Genomic DNA, 22653 nt, shown 5'->3' with positions numbered 1-22653 from the left:
CATTTTTTCCTATATGTTGTATATTTAATCTGTTTGACAGATTAACCTCACTATTCTTTAATCAGGATAAAAATAAGGAGCAGTTAGGTGGTTCAGTGGCTAGAGAGCCAGGCCTGGAGATTGGAGCTTCTACCTGTATAACCCTGGATAAATTATATAACCTCAGTTCCCAAGCCCTTACTGTTGTTCTGCCTTGGAACCAATACTTAGTATTGATTCTAAGACAGAAGGTAAAGATTTTATCAAAAAATCAGTACAAAAATAGTTGGATGATTATTCCTTTGTAGTATAGTTTGAGATGTAGTACTGCTAGATCTTCCTACCTTGGGGGCAGCTAGGTGGCTCAGTGGATTGAGAGCCAGGACCAGAGATGAGAGGTCCTAGGTTGAAATCTGGCCTCAGATACTTCCTAGGTGTGTGACCTTGGGCAAGTCATTTGACCCCCATTGCCTAGCTTTTACCACTCTTCTGCCTTGGAACCAATACTGTGTATTGGTTCCAAGACGGAAGGTAAGGGTTTAAAAAAAAACAACAGATCTTCTTACCTTCCTCCTTTTTAAAAAACAATTTTCTTCAAAATTCGTGACATTTTATTCTTATTTTTTAAAATTGTTTTTTCTAGCTCTATAAAAATCATTTGATAGTTTCATTGGTATGGAAATAAATAAGCAAATAATTGAATATAGTAGTATCATTTTTATTATAGTCATAGTCCAAGCATGAGTAATGTCTCCAGTTATTCAGGTTATATTTCATAAATGGTATTTCTATAAGAGATGTTTTATAATTTTAATTATGTAGTTCCTCTGTGAATTCAGTAGGTCAATTCCTAAATATCTTGTACATTCCACGGTTATTTTAATGGAATTTCTTTTTCTAACTCTTCCTGCTAGGTTTTGTTGGAAATGTAAAGAAATATTGATGTTTTATGTATGTTAGAGTTCTCCACATAAATTATTCTATCATTGTCTATGTTTATTCCTTCAATTTTTTATCTTATCACATTTCTATAGCTCAAAGATCAAATAATAGTTATTTATAATGGATATATAATGCTTTACCCACACTTTCACTGTAAAATCTTTCAGCCTTTCTCCATTACATATAATGATAGCTCTTAGTTTTAGATATATAGTTCTTACTATATGAAAGAAGGGTCCTTTTTATTTTTATGCTTTCTAATTTACTTAACAGAAATGGGGGGCAATATGAATTTTGTCAAGAGCTTTTAAAGTATCTCATTATAATCCTGTGGTTTTATTATCCTTTATTATAATTTGTTCCATTATGTTTACAATTTCTCTTATATTATATGAACCCCTCTTTCTTGGTATAAATCCAACCAGTTCATAGTCTTTTAATATATTTTTGTGGTCTCTTTGCTAATCTTTTAATTCTGCTTTTAACTCTGTTTCTGATCCTAGTAATTCTGTGTCATCATTCCTTCATTCAGGATACAGATCCAAAGTCGTCTTTCTCTGCTTTTTCATTCCTCACTTTAGGTTATTGGGATCATATTTGCATCATGGAAGAAGTTTGGTAATATCTCCTATTTTTACAAATAATTTAAGTAATATTGAAATTAATGTTTATGTTTATATTAATTCTTTGAATGTTTGATAGATTTCATGAATGTATCTAGCCTGGAGTTTTGTTCCTTTGTAGTTAATTTATGATTTATTCAATTATTTTTCTGATATTTATTCATTCCAATGATTTTTTCTTCTATTAGTGTGGGCGTTTTTGCAAACATGCAATCATTTCTTCTCCTTGTAAGCATATAATTGAATAAAACAGATTCTTATAGTTGCCTTTCTTTCATCTTCAATTGTTGTGAATTCATCTTTTTTATTTTTTATCTAGACAGTTTGGTTTTCTGGACAGCTTGCTTCAAAAATAAAAACTCCTAGCTTCATTATTTACTTATTTTCAGCCAGGAAACTTTTAATTAATTAATTAATTTAGAGTGTGTTTTCATGGTTACATGATTCATGTTCTTTCTCTACCCTCTTTCCACTCCCCTCCCATAGCCAACGAGCAATTCTACTGGGAAAAACACCTATTTTTATTCATCAGTTCAGTGACTTTTTATGCTTTCCATTCTGTTAATCTCTCTTTTAACTTTCACAATTTCTAGTGTGGCATTTGGTTAGGGTCTTTTGTGGATTTTCACATAACTTTAATAATGATAAATCTAGTACTTTAAGGTTCGCAAAGTGCTTTACATATATCATCTAATGTGATTTTTATAACAACCCTGTGAGATAGATGCTATAATTTCTCACATTTTACAGATAAGGAAACTAAAGAGGACAAAGATCAGTGACCTGCCTAGGGTCACACAGCCAGTAAGTATCTGAGGTCAGATTTGAATTCAGGTCTTTCTGACTTCCAAGTTTAACATTCATTGTACTGTACCACCAAGCTGCTAATTTATTGATCTATTTTTTTCTCTCTGTTGTTAATGGAATCATTTAGAAATGGAAATTTTCTACTCCAGACTGCTTTAGCCTCATCTCAAAAGTTTTTGGCTGTTGTGTTATTGCTGTGTTTTACTTTGGTAAAATTATTGATTGTTTCTAAAATTTGTTCTTTGATGCACCAATTTTTTTAGCATTTATATTTAGTCTCTGATTAACTTTTTTTTTCTTCGAAGGACCTGAATGTGATGTCATGTGATGTGGTTGTATTTGTGTGTGTGTGAGATGGTCATTAAAGGATATAGTTAGTATTTCTGCTTTTCTATATTTTATTCCATGTTTAGACTTTACTTACCAGGGTGGTCTGGCTCAGGCCAGGCCTATTACACCACGGAGCTACTAGGTGCAATGGATAGAGTGCTAGGTCTGGAGTCAGTTAAGGCTCATCATCTTCATAAGTTCGAATTTGGCTCCCGATACTTAATACCTGTGTGACTCTGGGAAAGTCACTTAACCCTGTTTGCCTCAGTTCCTTATTTGTACAATACACTAGAGAGGGAAATGGCAAACCTTTCTAGTGTCTTTGTCAAGAAAACCCCAAATGGGGTCATGAAGTGTCAGTCACGACTGAAATGACTGGATAACAACAACAAAAGAACTGGTGTAAATGCTGTTTGTGATATGGAGGAATCTGGACTCTAATTGGACAGATGAACAGAAAAGATCTTGTGACTTACAACAAAATGGATACCATATAGACATATGAACTTTGTCTTATTAAACCAATCCTTTTTGTCTCAGCTGTCCCCAAATGGCTGGTGCTGAGTTCCAAGTGAAAGATGAACTATGAGCAGTACTGTAAGAAAAAAAGCGAGAAACCAGCTCTCCAGAACTCATTTCATTTCTTGGATGGTGCCTGAATGCTAAGCAATTGGGGAAGTTAGAGATGTAAAATGGAGCATCGTACCAAACTGCAAATGATCACAGACATGGTACTAGGAAGCAGTCTGTGTTGCCCAAAGAATTTACTGCGTGGCCATGGAGATATTACATAATGACTTCAGAAATTTAGGTTGAGAAAAAGAATCATTAAATTAGCAAGAAGTAGATTTCAGTGGCTGAAACTGGCAACAAATGTCACTTGTACTCAATATGTACAGAGGAAAATGCTACTGTAGCACTTATTCCAATGAATATCGTGCCTCACACTCACAAGTAAAATCCTCAGTACAGACACTCTATAAGGAGAGGCACCTCCCTAATGCTCTATAGCTCATGAGCCCCCACTACTGTGACTCCACCATGAGTATAGGTTGATTCTCAATTAGCCAGCTTTAATTAATTTTAGAAAGAGGTGTTTATTAAGTGGTATAGTATGACTAGTTGTTACAAAAAATCTCCCCAAAAGAGTAGAATAAATTTTTCCAACTCTTCATAGTCTATGGAAAGTAGGCTCAAGTGTAGGAAGCTCATGTGGCAAAAGGATAATTTAGTTCCTGGTTATTGTTTTTAACTGGAGTTTTCAAGATGTTCCCCTTAGGTATGATGTAGCTTTACTTCTACTCAAAGAAGCTCAGTTTATTCCCTCAGTGGGCAATTCAGTTCACCAGCCTAGCCACCTCTCTGCCCCAGCTGACTTTTGGTGGTATCCCTCAGGCTTGGTGGAGGGCTACATAGCCACACACACTAGCACAAGCAGTTCAGAGCCTGCTTACCTTGGCACCCATGGCAATCCAGAGCTATGAAGCATTAGTGCTTCTGGGTTGTAGCCTCCAACTGTTTTGTTTTTGATGGGCTTGGCTGTACCATCAGAACTAGATAAACTAACAAAAATTTAAACAAAAAAGGAGCTAAGGGCCTCAACACAATTTTGGGAAAGTTAGATATGACAGATCTCTAGAAATTACTGAATGAGAAAAGTATATGTGTGTGTGTGTTATATATACACACATATATATCCCCAGATATGTAAGACATACATTTATATATTTATATATTATTTATTTTTGAGGTTTTTAAGCCCTAACATGTTGTCACTTTTTATTGCTGAAAATGTTTATATATATGTGTGTGTGTGTATATAAATTTATATATATATATATAAACTAGTGAGTACATACTATAAGGATGATATTAGAAAATAAGTATTATTTTATTAAAGATAAGAAGTAGAGAAGCTGGCTTGAGGAAGAATTGGAATTTCAAATAGAGTTGAGAGAGAGTGTTAATTTCAACTGTGGCAGTTATAGCCGCTATTTCTATGACAGTTACACGCTCTGGGTGTGGCATTCCCGGAGGGGCTTCTGGCAGTCAACAGAGCCACACGCAGCTGCTTTCTCTCTCAGGGCTAGAGAAGGTAATATCTTTGCTTCTCTCTATCTCGGTCTGAGGGAAAGACTTGAAGGAGTGGAGTGTTTTCTTTTCCAACTTGGGAAACACTATTCATCTATCTGTTACTGTCTATAGATTGGTTAAAATGTGAAAAGACCAAACAAAACCTGGTCTTTGGTTTGGACTCTGAGTTTGTTAAGGCTCAGCATCCTAATTTGATTCTTGTGGAGACTCAACCAGCTAGCCTTGGTTATCTTTGTAACTTAAAGGCTAAGTTAAGAGTTAGAATGGTTAGGTTTATTTAGAATAGTATAAATTTGGCTAGTTAGATCAGGGAGGATTAGCGTAGCCTGTGAACCACAGGAGAAGTGGTTCCGTGCGGGACCTGGGAGTTTATTTAGATGGAGTTAGATTCCCTTAGAATTAGAAATCCTTTTTTTTCCCTTATATGTCTTTAAATAAATAGTTTATTTTTTCATAAACAAGAGTCTCTTTAAGCATTCCTTGCACCTGTCCCTGAAGGCCCTGAAGGAGCTTCATTTCACTTACCACTGAAGATACTTTTGATATTATCTATCAAAAGTATCAAGAAACAATTTTGAACCTTTATTTTCTAGTTCTTTGTCCTTATTTGTGTTCTCTACTATTTATTTTTTTACTATAAATACTTTTGTTGTCATTCAGTCATTTTCAGACATGTCCAGTTCTGTGATCCCATTTGGGTTTTTTTTTGCACAGATACTCAAGTGGTTCACATTTCCTCCTCACCTTATTTTACAGATGCAGACCATGAGGCAAACAAGGTTGTGATTTTCCCAGGGTCACACAGTCATGATTTGAACTCTTACTGACTCCAGGTCTGGTTTTCTATTCACTGTACCCCCTAGATGCCCCTGGAAGCTATATATAAACATATACATGTATATATGTATATATTTGTGTATACATATAGGTTTATATAAACTTTTTAGCTCTGGTATATTTATAAAAATTGGCCATGTCTAGGGCTTAAAAAACTCATAAAGAAATGTAGGAAAAACAAAAATGTTAAACATCTTTTATTGGCCAGAAGACAATAAAAATTATAATCAATAACAGGCTTTAAAGAAAGAATTCATACTTAAATAGACTTAATTTTTAATCCTAAAGATTTAATAGTTCAAAGAAGAAATCATGGGAATGACAGATAATTTCATCAAATAAAATAACAAGAATGAGAAAACATACCAAAATTTTTTTGAATAACCCAAAGCAGACCTGAGAGGAAATCGAATCTATGGTAGTTGATGAGATTACCAAATGAAATAGTATAGGAAGAAAAAACAGTCCAGGACAGAGTCTTGAGGTATAATCAGTTAGTAATCATAACATGGATTAAAATCAAGCAAACGAGATTGAGGAGGAGCAATTAGGAGAAAATCCAGGAGAAATCATGGTCACCAGAACTTGGGGGAATCTATGAGAGGATGGTTAATAGGATTAAATAATAGAGGCCAAAAATGAAAGGCCTTTAGATTTGACGATTAACAAAGTCTCAGGATGAGTAGGGAGAGAAGGCTGAGGGAGTGAGAGCAGTAACAGTACTTCATCTTCATAGCAAAAAAAGGAGATTTTCCCCTAGGCAGCCTTCAACTCTGAATCCCAAGGATTAGAAAGAGGAAAAGAGTCATAGAATGTGGATATACTATTTGTTTGATATTCCTACCTACAAGCTTCTTTTGTCAGGGAACGTATGCATGATGGCTGTGTTGGTTATCTGAAACACCAGGGAGATCAAGATGGGTATATGGGAAGGTCAATACTTGGTACCTGAGGCCTGGATGCTAACTGAACTCATAGTCAACACCAGTTGCTTATCCCAGGATGATTTGTGCAGTTGGAATATATCAGAAATAAAATATATCCCAAAACCTGATTCCTTGTTAGGCCTGGTATCTGAACACCTTTTGTAGATTCTTTTCCATGGTTTTAGAAGGCATTTTGCTCCCTTCCCCAGTGACTCTGGTCCTAGGAAGTATCCCAGTGGCAAGAGCCTCCATCCACCCTGAAGCCTCATTCCATTTGGAGCACTGAGCAAATGGACAGTGTTTTTAAGTACTGATATCTATTGGAACCTATTTAGATGCATCATTCATTAGTTGAAAAGATAATCAGAACTATAAGTTTTAGGGTAAGTTACATTCACTGAAAGAATATCAGATTTGTTTATAGACAGTGATTAGAAGGCCATTCTATTTAATAACAAAAGCTAACATTTATATTCTTTTAAGGTCTGCAAAGCACTTTACAAATGTTTCCTTTTATCCTCACAACAACCATAGAAGGCAAGTGCTATTATCTCCATTTTACTGATGGGGTGTATGGAGTCTTCAGGGAAGACTGATATCTCTGGTGTGAGGGCTTGCTGAGCCTTCTTCAGAGCAGCTTTCCTTTTTTGGTGACCACCTGTGGCTCCAGGAATATAAGAGTATGTCTTGGCAGGCAGGCTAAATCAGGTGGAGGGTAACAAAAGGCCTCAAAGCTGTTAGTATGTTAGAGGGGTGTCTACCTTAGGCATGTAAAGCCTTCCCTCAATAGAATGGGGGGACGATTTGTTCCAGTGGCCATCAAGGCAGTAGAAGCAGGCACTACTGGAGCATCTAGAACTTTGTTAGACATCAAAGAAGCCAATGTCATTCACTCTATCTCAGGATCACCAGTCAATTCTGATGTTAGTCTTGCACTGGACTTTGATGACTAAAAGGGAGTAAAACTGACAACTTTGTGCAACTCTGCCTCACTTAAATACAATTTATGCACAAGTCAAAAGACATCACCCAGTGATGGCATTTTGGTTCTCTTCAAGTACAAAGGACAATGACCAAACAATCAAATTTACTGATGAGGGAACTGGAAAACCAAAGTTAAAATAACTTGCCCAGGGTTACACAGCTAGTGTCTGAGGCAGGATTCAAACTCAGGTTTTCCTGACTTCAGGTTCTCAGATTTGGAAGGGACCTTATAGGGCACCTATTTCAACTTATGCTTGAATAGGAATTTCCTTTACATCATCCCTGATGATTATTTATCCAGTTATGACTTCCAGAAGAAGTCATTCCACTTTTGAATAAATGATCTCCAAGGAACTTCCATCTCTAAACACTTTGCTTTTATAAAATTTGGTTTGAACGGCAAATCTTAGCTGCTAGAGAAGGAACAGTACCTTCCCCTTTCAGCTTACTTTCATCTACTCTCTATATATCTTGTACATACCCAGTTAATTACATGTTCTTTCGCCTATTAGCATATGCATTCCTTAAAAGACCTCCAGGAACTGATGCAGAGCAAAAGGAGCAGAACCAGGAGCAGAACATTGTACACAGAGACGGATACATTATGGCACAATCGAATATAATGGACTTCTCTACTAGCAGCAATGCCATGATCAAGGATAATTCTGAGGGACTTATGAGAAAGAACACCATGACTGATCACATGGTTCGATGGGGATATAGATTCTAAACAAGCACTCTATTGCAAATATTAATAATATGGAAATAGGTTTTGATCAATGATACATGTAAAACCTAGTGGAATTGCTCATAGGCTATGGGAGGGGGGAGAGAGGAAGGAGGGAAGGAAAGAACATGAAACATGGAATCACGGGGAAATACCCTAAATTAATTAATTAAATAAAATGTAAAAAAGAATATGCATTCCTTGAGAAGAGAGGTTATTTTTGCCATTTCCTTATATCCTTAGCACTTAGCATAATGCCTGGCACATGGTAAATATACAATAAATGATTATTGACTAAATCCCAACTGCAGATATACGATCTTTAGAACTCAAAGGTTTATACATAAATTTTAAATTTGGAATCTGGGAACTACTTTTTAAAAATATTCTGATAACTGAATTTCAACATAATCAGTTTTCTTTCCAGTCTGATGCATTTTATTTTATGGATTTGAAAAGATTATCCTGAAAAGGTATATATATTTTTTCATCAAACTGAAAAGATATGGTGTATACACCAAAAAACTAAAACTAGCTGGTTCTAAAAATTTTAATGTTAAGTCCAGTGAATCCAGCTCTCATATAGTGAGTAATCTTATATATTTCATAAGCCAAAAGGACAATAAGAAAACTAGAAAAGTTCCAAAAAACAGTTAAAATGTTGGGAGTGCTAGCATGAAGATTTTAGAATTTTCCCTTGTCTGGAAAAGCAAAGATTATGGGGACATGATTAACATCTACAAAACCAGCAATAAAATAGTTTTGTTCTTTGAATTTGAAAAATACTAAGATTGCGGAGACATCTTAAAAATCAACTTTTTAGTTTCTCCAGAATTTTTAGTAAGTTATTTTTGTTTAAAGTTCTTTCTCCTGGGAAAAAGCCCTATGGAAATGTGATAGGTTGAGCACCAAATCTTTTAGGGATATGGATTAAGGATCTTCTCACTCAACTGATGCATTTATCCCTGAGACTCCTTCTTCTTCATTGAGAAAGGATTAAAATACAAATGGAAGAGAAGGTTCCTTGTTTTAACTCAGAGAATGAGAGGAATAGTTCATGAAAAAATGGGATGGTACTCAACAAATCTGGAATGTTAACTCAGGCTATATTTTAACATGTATTTTCTCTGTTCAAGATTGCTATAAATGTTATTTGAAAATTTCTTGGGGCTGGGTCATGTCAGAGGGAATGGAAGAATATGAGTTTGGACATCTCTATCTCTAATCTAGAAGTGACAGATAAAATATTAACTAGCTCGTGGAAGACTTGGGCCTAAATTAAAGAGTATAGTATTTGTATTATTTTTTTTCTTCAACAGGATAATTGTATATATATTTTAAGATGAATTTAGGACAAATAAAATTAAACTTTATGTGAGATAAGAAACTTACAGAACATATTTCTTATGGTATTCTGACCATTTTCTTGCCATGTAGCTTCATTTTACCCTTTAAGTTGGTGCTCCAGCTTCTACCCTGCTTGGATCTTTGCATTCTTGATTGGTATGTTCTCCCTCTCCCTTCAAATTCTCTCCCTTACCTCCCTTCTTTCTCATCTTCTGGGACTAGTAAACCAAAGCTACCATTACAGTAGTCAAGTGTCCCTTTGCTTTACTCCCTATCTTGCCATTTCCCAAACCAACACACCCAGGTTACCATTCCTCTATATTTGTGTTTTTTCCTTTTTGGAATATAAACTCCTTGAAGGTAGGGATTATCTTGCTTTTTGTGTTTGAATCCTCAGCTCTTGGCATAATGCATGGCATAGAGTGAACACTTAATAAATATTTTTCATTTGTTCCTAGAGAAAATGCCAACAAGAAGTATAAAAAGGATTCAAAAGATTTGGGCAAATTTATGAGAGAAACACAAATGGGTATCAAAGCCCATTGTATATTCTTTGAGTGTACTGTTGATAGCTAATGAACACTAAATTAGACAGAAGCAGTTCTTCCTTATGAGTAACTGAGAATATTAAAGATCAAGTCAGCCAAGAAATATTTAATAAGTATGTACTATGTGTTGAGCATTGTGCTAAATGCTAGGGATAACAAAAAAAAGTAAAATAAAAAGCAGTCCTTGCCCTCAAGGAACTCACAGTCAAATGAGGGAGACAATTGCAAAAACTGTGTGTAGATGTACAGAATAAAGGGAAATAATCCCTCAAAAAGAAAACACTAGAATTAAGTTGTCAAAAAAGACCTCCTTTAGAAGGCAGATTTTATCTGAGACTTGAAGGAAGTCAATGAACTGAGGAAGGAGATAAGATTTCAGGCACTGGGTACAGGTAGTGAAAATGCCCGGTCAGGAGATGGAGTGTCTCATGCGATGAGTAGCAAAAGTTTGGGGATAAGGAGTGGGCAGCAGGTAGAGTGGTATATAAGGTGTAAAAAGACTGAAAAGGTGGAGGGGCGGGACAGCATGTAAATGTCAGAGGGTAACATGGCCAGACCATGGCTTTTCACTTTAGCAGCAGGGGAATGGCCTGGAATAGGAAAGAGACTTACAGCAGGAAGATCAACCAGTAGGCTATTGAAATAGTTCAGTAATGAGATGAGGGAGAGTGAGTCACCCAGCTGCCGCTGGGAATAAGGTATTCTTAATAAGAACATAATTTCTCCACATCTCATGCTCATCCCTTTCGTCACTTCCTAGAGGTCCACCTCTAATTCAAGTGGACAAATGGCAGCCTCAACACTGTTTTGGACTGTCCAAAGGGCAGTCCCTTGTTCTTGATTTGTTAGTTATTGTCACGAGTGGGTAACTCATCTCCCCTCCCCACTAAGGGAGGTGGGGATGACATTATCTCTGGTGGCTAGTTTTAAGTATGAACGGGGGGGGGGGGGGGGAGGGAGGTGTGAGCTAATTCCATTTACACACTCTGTTGTGTATGCCTATGTGTGTTATTCTCCAATTATTTCTTCTCTCCACATACACTCATAATCTTATATTTCTCTTTAATCTGAATAGTTTTAAAAGTGTACAACATAAAAATATCCAGTGATTTCCTAGTTCTATTTTCTGTATTAGGTCTTCAAAATATCCTTGAAGAGTTTACCTTGCAAGAAAATCTTAAAAAAGGGGGCTGTTTCCTTGGTGTGGATTAAAAATCATTTAACTTCATTTTTAATAGGATTCTAGGTACATATCATATAGTAATTTAATTCTTTCCTAAAAGATGTTACCTAATGGAAAACTGGCCATATCATCCATCAGTATGGTAGGGTGGTCTTTTGGAGGGGAATAGGGAGTGGGAGGAGTAACAGGAAAGGGTTAGGAATTAAAAAGGATTTTCAATGCTTAAATTTTTCAACTCTCAGGAAAGAACTTGATAAAATATGTTCTTTAGGTTTAATGAACAAGCAGCTTTTTCTGGTGCCCATTTCAAAATATTTTAAGGACCTGTACCTTTTATGTATATAAAAATTTGATCATTAGAAATTTCAAATTGTATTCCCTTTATTTTGATTTATATTTGAAAATACAAAACTTGTACACCAAATCTCTACAATGAGGCATCATATTATGCAGGAGTGCTTTTTCCACGGGCTCGATGATGTAATGAAAAACTTATTATTATGGTCCAGAAGATGGGAGGTTCTCTACAATTAATCTCCTTAAAATCTGGCTTCAGACATAACCATTCTCTTAGTTGCCAAAACCAATCACCTTTTCTCAATCCTTCTCCCTGACCACTCTTAAGCCTTTGATGCTTTCTTCTCTTTAGGTTCTTGTGATAACATTGTCTTCTGGTTTTCCCCGACTGCTCCTTTACTTTTTCCTTTGCTGGATTCTCCTCCACATCATGCTCTCTGACTTTAGGTATCCCCCAAGGTTCTGTCCTGGGTGTTCTTTTCCCTTCTATACTACTTCCTTTGGTGATCTCATCTGCCCCCTATGGATTTTATGCTGCTGATTCTCAAATTTACCACACCTGTCCCAGTCTCTCTCCTGTCTTTCAACCTTGAACCTCCAACTGCCTTTCAGACATCTTGAACTAGATATCTAGAAGAGATCTTCCTTCCCTATTGTTGAAGAAGACAACACCATCTTCCCGTTCACAACCTAGGAGCCATTTTGGGTTCCTCACTATCCTCCCATCCAAGCACTTGCAAAAACTTGCTGATTTCACTTTGCAACATCTCTCGAATATTCCTTCTTCCCCACTCTGACACTGCCACAATTCTACTGCAAGTTCTCGTCACCTTACATCTTGATTACAACCATGATCTGCCTGCTTCAATTCTTTCTCCACTCCCTATTTTAAGTGATTTTCCTAAAATGCAGGTCTGATCATATAAACTCCAGTGACTTCCTAAGCTTCCAGAAGCACATACAAAATGCTCTGTTTGACATGCAAAGCCCTTTCATGGCCTTGCCACATGTACTCTTTGATCCAGTAACACTAGCCTCCTGGTTGTTCCACAAATAAGACACTACAGCTCTCAAGCTCAAGGCATTTTCTCTGGCCATCCTCCATGCCTGAAATAATCTCCCCCTCTTCTATTCTGCCTCCTGACCTCCCTGGTTTCCTTTAAATCCCAAATAAAAATGCACTTGCTATAGGAAGCCTTTACCAATCCTTCTTCATTCTAATGCTTTCAGTTTTTAGATTTATCCTGTATATAGTTTACTTTGTATATATATTTTTACTCATTTCCTTCACTAGATTGTAAACTTCTTGAGGGCCGAGATTATCCTTTGCCTCTTTTTCTATGCACACTGCTTATCCCAAAGGCTGGGATATAGTAGATATTTAATAAATGTTTATTGAATAAATTAATGAATACCTTTTCCTGCTAACCTGAGCAAAGGAATTGACTTCTGAGCACAAATTACTTAATCTACAAAATTTTTATCATATGACATCTAAAATAACTTTCAGTTCTAAAATTCTATAAATTTATTACATGATTACAGAAAAACAGAACCTTGAAAAGATAGGATCAACTTCCTCCTTTTTCCCCCTCCCTTTTTATAGAGCAAATCATACAACATCAATTCTTTCATTTGGAAGATGTTTAGCTAGACATCAAAAACAGCATTTGAAAAGAATACATATAACCACATGAATAAAATATGATTAAAGATCATCTATTAGAGCAGGGAAATAATTTAGAGAAAATATTTCTCTGTAATATTAAAAACGCTGGTTTTGGAATCAGAAGATAAATATATATATATATATATATATATATATGTTTGAATCTTGACACTGTCACTTAAGTTGTGTGATTCTGGCAAAGTCATTCTGAGCCTTGGCTTTTTTTATTTGTAAAAATAAGTTAGTATTACTCCACATAATTCATGAAGTGTGATCTATGGCAAAAACACTGGATTTGGAGTCAAAAGGACTTGGATCCAAATGTTAACTGTCATTTATTCTATATTCTGAAAGTTATAATTACTCAGGTTTCAGTTTCCTCATCTATAAAATAAGAGGTTCAGATTAGATGACCTCTAAGCTCCCTTCTGGCANACCACATGAATAAAATATGATTAAAGATCATCTATTAGAGCAGGGAAATAATTTAGAGAAAATATTTCTCTGTAATATTAAAAACGCTGGTTTTGGAATCAGAAGATAAATAAATATATATATATATATATATATATGTTTGAATCTTGACACTGTCACTTAAGTTGTGTGATTCTGGCAAAGTCATTCTGAGCCTTGGCTTTTTTTATTTGTAAAAATAAGTTAGTATTACTCCACATAATTCATGAAGTGTGATCTATGGCAAAAACACTGGATTTGGAGTCAAAAGGACTTGGATCCAAATGTTAACTGTCATTTATTCTATATTCTGAAAGTTATAATTACTCAGGTTTCAGTTTCCTCATCTATAAAATAAGAGGTTCAGATTAGATGACCTCTAAGCTCCCTTCTGGCAAGCTAGGGGGTGAAGTGGATACAGTGCCAGTCCTGAAGTCAGTAGGACCCATTTTCCTGAGTTCTAATTTGGCCTTAGACACTTAGTAGCTGTGTGACCCTGGGCAAGCTGCTCTGCCCTGTTTGCCTCAGTTTCCTCATTTATAAAATGAGCTCAAGAAGGAAATGACAAACCATTCCATTATCTCTGCCAAGAAAATCCCAAATAGGGTCAAGAAAAATTGGACATAACTGAATAATGACTGAATAAAAAGTTCCCTTGTAGTTTTATATCCTATGATCTTATCTGGATAATACAGGGGACATATTTTCTAAGCATGATAAAAAGCAGTAAGTTGCTCTTATGGGTTTTACCTTTTCATTAGTAATGGAATGTCATGTAAGCCAATTTTTTGCTTACTGTATTATGTTTGTTTGCCAGACTACTGTCTGTTTGGCATCCATTTAAAGCTCTGCCAGGCCTTTCTTTTTCATGCCAAAAAGTAAACTGTAATTAGAGAACAGTCACTAGAACATAGTGTCATTAAAAAAATGAGAAAAATCATTAGCACATGTAAATGCTCAGGATCTCAAAAAAAAAATCAGCATTTGGGAAATAGGAAATGAAGAGAACCAAATAAGACAAAGGAGATTTCATAGTTCAAAACGAAGTTAATATAACCAAAAAACCAATCTTTCATTACAAGCGTTCTACCAAAACCACCATCCTCAAAACTACACTTAAAGTTTTAATTATTTTAAGGTCATTCAAAGAATGAAGTACTTAAGTGTTTAGACATCACATAAGACTTACTTTTTCTGCAACTAACTCTCGCAACTAGCATCTAACAAAACAGATAGTACAGCTATGTCTATAAATGCTACGTTAAACAGAAAAATACACTTACAACCCAAAAAAATCCCTAAACGTTAAAACTGTCAGGATCTACAATTTAAGTTATCATGAAGATGCCTTTTATGTAATATTGTATAGCTGTGCTCATGGATAAATGTCCTATCTATATATTAATTCCCTGTATGTGAGAATATTGGGTAATAAACATTTATTAAGCACATACTATGTGCCCTGGCCTGTGCCTGCATTGTGCTAAATGTTAGGAATACAAAAAAAGGCAAAAGATAGTCCCTGTCTTCAAGGAGCTCACAATCTAATGGGAAAGACAATAAAATAAGCAAACATATATTTAACAGAACAAGAATTAGATGAACCTAGTTTGGATTTTTTTATATGTGTGCATTAAATACACGTTGGCTTTGAACAAAAATGAAGAAGATATAGTCATAAAAATATTTTATTGGTAATTTTACATAATGCTGGGTGACCGTAAATATTTTTGTCTGCATTAGTATATTGATATATGCATAAATGATAAATTGTGCCTGAAAATAGGGAACTGCATGTTTTTCAGAGGAATTACTAAAGACATTTAATAAAGGGCCAATTAAAATAACAAAAGCTGACTTAAGAAGAAATACGATACATTATTATTAGTTATTCCCAAGTTTTGTGAAATACTCCATATTTCTATAGTAATTATTTTTATACATGTTGATAGCACTGAATAAATCTGGGGCAAGAAACAAGTGATAAAATTATTATTCATTTAAAGCCTTTTCAGAAATGCAACTTTTTAAAATGGAAATTTGTTCCGTTGCTGGCTTGTTCTTGTTGTTTTGGCAAAGACATACAATCATTTCAAAGGGAAAATTTTATATAATATGGAAAATACCAGTGTGTGATCATAATAGTACTTTATCTCAATTACAAAGCTAAACAATTGATACTTTAAAATGTTTAGTATTTTGCTAGTAAACATAATAAATGAATATTTTAAAAAGCCAAGGAAAGAAAATCTGATAAAACAAGAAACATAATTTTGTAAGAGTAATCTAGTAAAATGTGTCAAAAAACATTGGCCAAAGTTAATAGAAATCCTTTAATAACAATTTTCCTAATTTAATCACACCAAATACCAGCAGGTGTACTTAAGAAGATAACTATTATGAAAATCTGGTTGCTCTAATAGTTGACTGAATTGATCTGACTTGTATGTATATATGTGTATACATATACACACACACAAACACACTTATACAACTGTTTCATAATTCTCAAATAATACATATCTAGGCAGCTTGAACTATGTTATAAAAATTTTAATTCAGTACATGCCATTCAATAGTAGCAAAATCAAGGTTTAAGTGTTGGAATTCACTAAAAGTGAAAAAGGTTACTAATAACACTGCATAATGAATGCTCTACCACATTTTCATGGCACTTTTAACTCTGGATATCAAAATGTTAATTCTGCAAATGTGGTCTTTAGTGTAGATTACAACAAAATTATTAATCCTAATGTACTTTTATTTTATGTAAAACATGTTGTAGACTGTGCATGAATGTCTGTCATGAAAATGTGGCATGTGTTGGCAAAAATCTTTGTATTTGCATGTTACAGAGAAGTGACTAAAGAAACTGGAAAAAAAGTAAACTTTAATGAGATTCTCCATTTAATGATGAGGCTTCTCCTCTGGGTGAAGATGACCTGGACATTCCTCTCTCTGTATTATCAGAGCTAGAACCACTCTGACTATGTTGATCTGCAGAAGCAGCACTAGATGCAGGTGTTGACTTAGTTTTCTCCTTAAAGTCTGTAATAATGACTGTCAGATCTCCAACGGTTACTTCCAAATGCTGAGCGCTACTCCGATCCACATTTTTCAATCGTGGCCTAAATGAAATTTATAACATTTAAAACTAGTTTTCCCCTCCAACATAATTTTTGTGAAACTTATGTGCAGAATTTACATAAAAATACATCTATGTAAAGATCAAAGTATCTAATGTAACAAGCATGCCACCAGTATGTTGATGTTAAAAAACATGGCAATGTTTACTACTCAGTATTAGAGCCAGAACAGAATGGTTCCAACCATATGATCAATCATAAACAATAGTACAACAATCATGTAAAAAGGCCCTGGTCTAAGCCAATGTAATAAATATGTGCTAATGTATAATTTATGTCAATAAATTTTGTATAGAATTGAACAATAATATGTCCTGTCACTAATAGCTACAGTTTTTAATCGATGCTTTGTGAAAGTGATGATTAAAAATTATGGTTGGAACAATCTGGAATGCTTATATCAGAGTGTGCCAGTATATAGGCTAAGAGTATTCAGTCATTAAGTAAATGCATTCTAATTTGTGAGTATTTCACATCCTATTAAGTTGCATATATGAACAGTTCCATTTTTAATTTCTATGATTTAATTTCTAAGACCTTTTGAAACCAGTCAATACTTTTAAAGCTATTCTTATACAACATAATCTAATACATATTAAATTAAAAAAGAAAAAGAAAAATTTTTAATATTTACAAATGTCACAAAATAGATTTCAGATTTACCTGGTTTTCTTATAACTGTTCTTTTTGCTAGTTGTTTCTTTTTCACTTTTTTCCTTTTCTAATTTATCTTTTTTTTCTTTCTTTGATTGTGGTGGGGGCACAAACTGTTGGGTAACTTGCTGTGCAACCAACTGGGAGACAGGTCGAGGTTTCCTGTGTACATTTTAAAAAATAACTTTATTATATTTCAAGAAAATGTTCTTTTGTATAAGAAGTACAAACTATGATTTCTAAGTTATTTACAAGTTATAGCCAGATAGAAACATTTTAGGAGAAAATATATTATTTCCTTTTTCTGTTAGCATTTTGGGAAACTAAGTCAATTTATGATATAGTTGAAGTTTCCATTTTGACCAATAGGAATCAACTTAATATTAGATTTAATAACATGAAATAAAGCAGGCTATCAAACCAAATGTTTATGGTATGTGCAACACATGTAATGAACACAAACCATTAAGGCATAAACATGGTTTACTGTGTGCTTGTGTTAACATCTAATCTACACTTACAAGCAGATTTAAATCATTTTATACATTTACTAACTAAGTGCTCATTATGGGCCAAAGTACTGCCATAAAGCCATTAAAGATTTTTGATCCAAGGAAGGAATATGACCAGATCTTTAACTTGGGAAGATGATTTGTGCAACAGTCTGGAGGGGTAGATTGGATAGAGGGAGAAAGAAATCAATTAGTAGGCTACTGAAAACAGTTCAAGTGAGAGCTGATAAAGCTATCTAAACTAATCTAGGGTAGTCTCAACATATGTGGAGAAAGAGGGGACAGATGCAAGGAAGCTATGGATTCAAATCTAAATCACCTGTTCCTAAGTCTAGCATCTTCCCCACTAATCCATGCTGATTCTGCCACCCCCTTTCTTTAATGTTAGCCTACCTTTTTCTAACAAGATTCTAAGCTTCTTATAATAGGACAAGGGTAAAAACTTGGTCCCACTTAATACTACAGAAATCAACATGGGGCTAGGCACAAATAATTTTTAATGTTGAAATGAAAAGAGATTCCAAAGGAAAATGCAACAAACATTATAATGAACCTAGAGTGTATAGGACTGATAAAAACGAAGAATGATGGTTCTGGTTTATGCAAAGCTTTGAAGGCAAGTAAAAACTTTATTCTGTAGGCAATAAGAAGACGATGAAGATTTGAGCAGGGAATGGCAGAGGACTCCTGATTTTCCAGCACCCATTCCTCCTTTTCCATTGACAAAGTGGGCTTCACAAACCCAGCTAAACCAGGTTCAAAGTATTCTAAGGGGTTTATATCAACTGATGGTTATCTTTGTAACCAAAGAACAGAAATAGTCAAAGCACAGAATTTGTCCAAAGTTAATAAATGTAATATCATGAAAAAAAGTAATCACATGTTTTCCTTATGGACCTGACTAGGAATCCTTCACTATAATATCAATGGAGAACAACACATAATGAGCACCTCCTCTGTGGAAGGCACATGATGTTGACACTAAATGTTAGGGGTATAAAGAAAAGTAAAGCACATCTTTGTTTTCTCCAAGCTCACAGACTAACGGGCAACAAAGGACTTTCAATTATAAGTGTCTTTCCCTGCTACCAATGTGATATTTCAAAAGCACAGATTTAACCATGTCACCTCTCTCCTCAGTAAATTTCACTGGATCCCTTTTACCCCAGGCTTTAGCTACAAAAGGGAGGAGAGATTTAGGAAGATGACTTAGTAGGGTGGATGGATCAAGTGAGGGCTTTTTGAGGATAGACATATATTTGTAGGAGGTAGGCAAAGCAGCTAGTAGTCAGAGAAAGATCAAAGATTAGTAGGAGATTAAAGTTGCTAATGTTTTCTGGTGGTGTTACTATGTCAGGCCTGCTCTTCACTGTTCTAAGACACTGAGAGTTTTGAGTTCCTATACTGACTTTGCCATACTACCCCCTTGTTGCCAAGTTTAATTCCAGAATTTCCAGGCCAAGGAGAATATATTGCAAGCAGTCAGAAAGAAACAATTCAAATATGGAAACCACAGTCAGGATTACACAGGACATAGGAGTTTGTATATTAAAAGATTGGAAGGCTTAGAATATGATATTCCAGAAGGCAAAGGAGCTAGGATTACAACCAAGAATCACCTACTCATCAAAACTGATTATAATCTTTTGGGGGGGGGAATGAATATTTAATAAAATAGAGGACATTTAAACAAGCCTGATGAAAAGACTAGAGCTGAACAAAAAATTTGATTCTCAGATATAGACTCAATAAACACATAAAAAGGCAAAAAGAAAAGAGAAAACTTAAGGGATTCAACTCAGTAAGGTTAAATTGTTTTTATTCCAACATAGAAGACTATATTTGTAAATCTTAACTTTATCATAATTAGGGCAATTAAAAGGAATATACATAGAGAGTGTGGGAGTAAGTTGATTATAACAATATGATATCCAAAAACATCTCCCCAAAACAAAATTGAGGGCTGAAAAAGAGGACTACACTGGGAGAAGAAGGAGGGCAGAGCTACCTAATTATCTCACATGAAGAGGCACAAAAAAGCTATTACAGTAGAGGGGGAGATGGAGGATGACAGACAATGCTTAAATCTCATTATCATCAGAATTGGCTCAAAGAGGGAACAGTCATTTGATGTCCATCAATTGGGGAATAGCTGAATAAGTTGAGGAAATGGTTCTGATGGAATACTATTTTGCTATATAAAAAAACGAATAGGATGATTTTAGAAAGACATATGAACTGATGCAAAGTTAAGCGAACAGAACCAAGAAATACTGTATAAACAACTCTAAGTGATTTTGCTATTCTTAGCAATACAATGACCAAGACAATTCAAAAGGATTTAAGATTATTAATTTTATTTTTCCAGATGTAATTTCTTAATTATCAATTATATCAATTATCAATATCATTTTTGGTCATTTATATTGTATATTTATATTGGTCATTTATATTGTATTTTAACAAAACAAATAGGAATTAGTTTCCTCTAAATTTTCAGTGTATGGCAGAATATTCCTAGGTTTCCTCTGCTTTCTTACTATTATTTTAAAGACATAAGTATCACTTTTTCTGAAATTGCTCATCATCCTGACCCCTCTCCCCCCACATTTAATTATTTATAGTGGTGCAAATACAGAAAAGCACCCTCATGTTGCATTTTTCCCCCTTTGAATTGTGGATCACTGCATTGCTGAGAATAGCTACGCCATTCAAATTGATTATTATACTTACTATATTGCTGTTACTGTGTATAATGTTCTGCTCACTTCATTTTCATTAATTTATGTTTCCAGGTTTTTCTAAAATCATTCCATTCATCATTTTTATAGCATAATTGTATTCCATTATACTCATATTCCACAACTTATCCAGTCATTCCCCAACTGACAGACATTCCCTCAATTTTCAATTTTTTATCACTACAAAAAGAACCAGTATAAATATTTTTGTACAAATAAGTTCCCCTTCCACTTTTTCTTTTCTTCTTTTTTTTTTTTAAAAGATTCTCTTTGGAATGTAGACCTATTGGTGGTATTGCTGGATCAAAGGGCAAGCACAGTTTGATAGCTTTTTGTATAGTTCTAAATTTCTCTCCAGAATGGTTGGATCAATTCACAACTCCCCAACAGTGTATTAGTGTTTCAATTTTGCACCCTCCCAACAACATTTATCATTTTCATTTTTGGTCATATTAGCCAATTTGATCAGGGTCAGGTGGTACCTTAAAGCTGTAGAGTGATTTTTTCATTGCTTTGATGTCTTCATCTGAAAATTGTTCATATTCTTTGACCATTTTTCAACTGGAGAATGGCTTATATTCTTATAAAATTTTCAGTTCTCTATATATTTGAGAAATGAGGCCTTTATCAGGATATGAACAAGTAGTTTTCAGAAGAAATTCAAGCTATTAATAAATGGAAAAATGTTCTAAATCACTAATAATTAAAGAAATGCAAAATCCAAAAAAAGGGAAAATGACAAAAGCCAGAGGCTGTGGGAAAACAGGCATATTACCACAGTGTAGGAGAATCTGAGAACTGGCCCAGTCATTGTGAGAAACAATTTAGAATTATGTTCATAGAACTATTAAACTATGAATATTCTTTAATCTGGCGACTGCCATCATTAGGTCTTGTGGGATAGGGAGAAAAAATATTTATGTAGTACCTGCCAAAGACATCAAAGCATATGGGTTAGGATCTATGTGTATAAAATATTTATAGCAGCTCTTTTTAGGGTTACAAAGAATCGGAAACTTGGGGCATGCCCATCTCCAAGGGGATGTCCACCAGAAATGGATGAACAAGTTAGGGTTATGAATGTTGTAGATAGAGCACCAAGTCTGGAGATGGGAGGTCTTGGGTTCAAATCTGACCTTAGTCACTTACTAGCTGTGTGACCTGGGCAAGTCACTTAATCTCAACTTCCTAGCCTTTACTGGCCTTGGAACTGATACCTAATACCCATTCTAAGGCAGAAGAAAAGGATATTAAAAAAAAAAAAAAAGAAATGATCCAGAGGATAGTTTCAGGAAAACACCTAGAAAGACCTGAACAAGCTGATACAATGTGAAATTAGCAGAATCAAAGGAATAATTAATTATACAACAACAATATTGTAAAGACAAACGACATCCAAAGACAGTAGTAATTCTAAACAACATGATGACTAACCCCATGGTTCCAAAGGCCTAATGATGAAACATACCACCTCCAGATAAGAGAATTGATTGACTAGGAATACAGAATGAAGTAAATTTTATTATTTTTTTGGACATAGCTAATGTAGAGATTTTCTTGGCATGATGATACACATTTGTAATGTTTTGTTTTTCATGCCTTTTCAGTGGAGTGGGAGCAAAGTGAAGAGAATTTGGAACAAAAAAAAAACACCATTCAATTAAAAGAAAAAAATAAGTTTGATATTTTACATTATGTAATCACTTATTTAAATAATTTAATTTGAATCAAAATTATCTGGATATCTTAAAAAATGCATTGAAATCACCATATTTGACTCCTGAATCAAGTCAATACTCTATAAAAATGCTTTGCATACTGTAGATTTTCATGAAAGTTTCATGAAATGCTAAT

General features: G+C 34.6%; 1 protein-coding gene across 3 annotated transcripts in view; it reads right to left on the bottom strand.

The window, feature by feature from the left end:
• Positions 1–15416: 15416 nt before the first annotated feature.
• YAF2 (YY1 associated factor 2) overlaps positions 15417–22653 on the bottom strand; it is an 89202-nt gene continuing 81965 nt past the window's right edge. For all 3 annotated transcript variants that reach the window (XM_044679324.1, XM_044679325.1, XM_044679326.1), the window contains 2 exons: positions 17556–17708; positions 15417–16874 (listed from right to left, as the gene is read on the bottom strand). In XM_044679324.1, coding sequence (XP_044535259.1) covers positions 16637–16874; positions 17556–17708 — 391 coding nt within the window. In that variant the 3' untranslated portion in view covers positions 15417–16636. The remainder of the gene's footprint in view (positions 16875–17555; positions 17709–22653) is intronic.

The sequence above is a fragment of the Gracilinanus agilis genome, chromosome 5 (genome assembly GCF_016433145.1).
Source record: "Gracilinanus agilis isolate LMUSP501 chromosome 5, AgileGrace, whole genome shotgun sequence".
Taxonomy (NCBI): Eukaryota; Metazoa; Chordata; class Mammalia; order Didelphimorphia; family Didelphidae; genus Gracilinanus; species Gracilinanus agilis.
The sequence above is the reverse complement of the archived record's forward strand: the minus strand, read 5'-3'. Positions and strand labels throughout refer to the sequence as shown.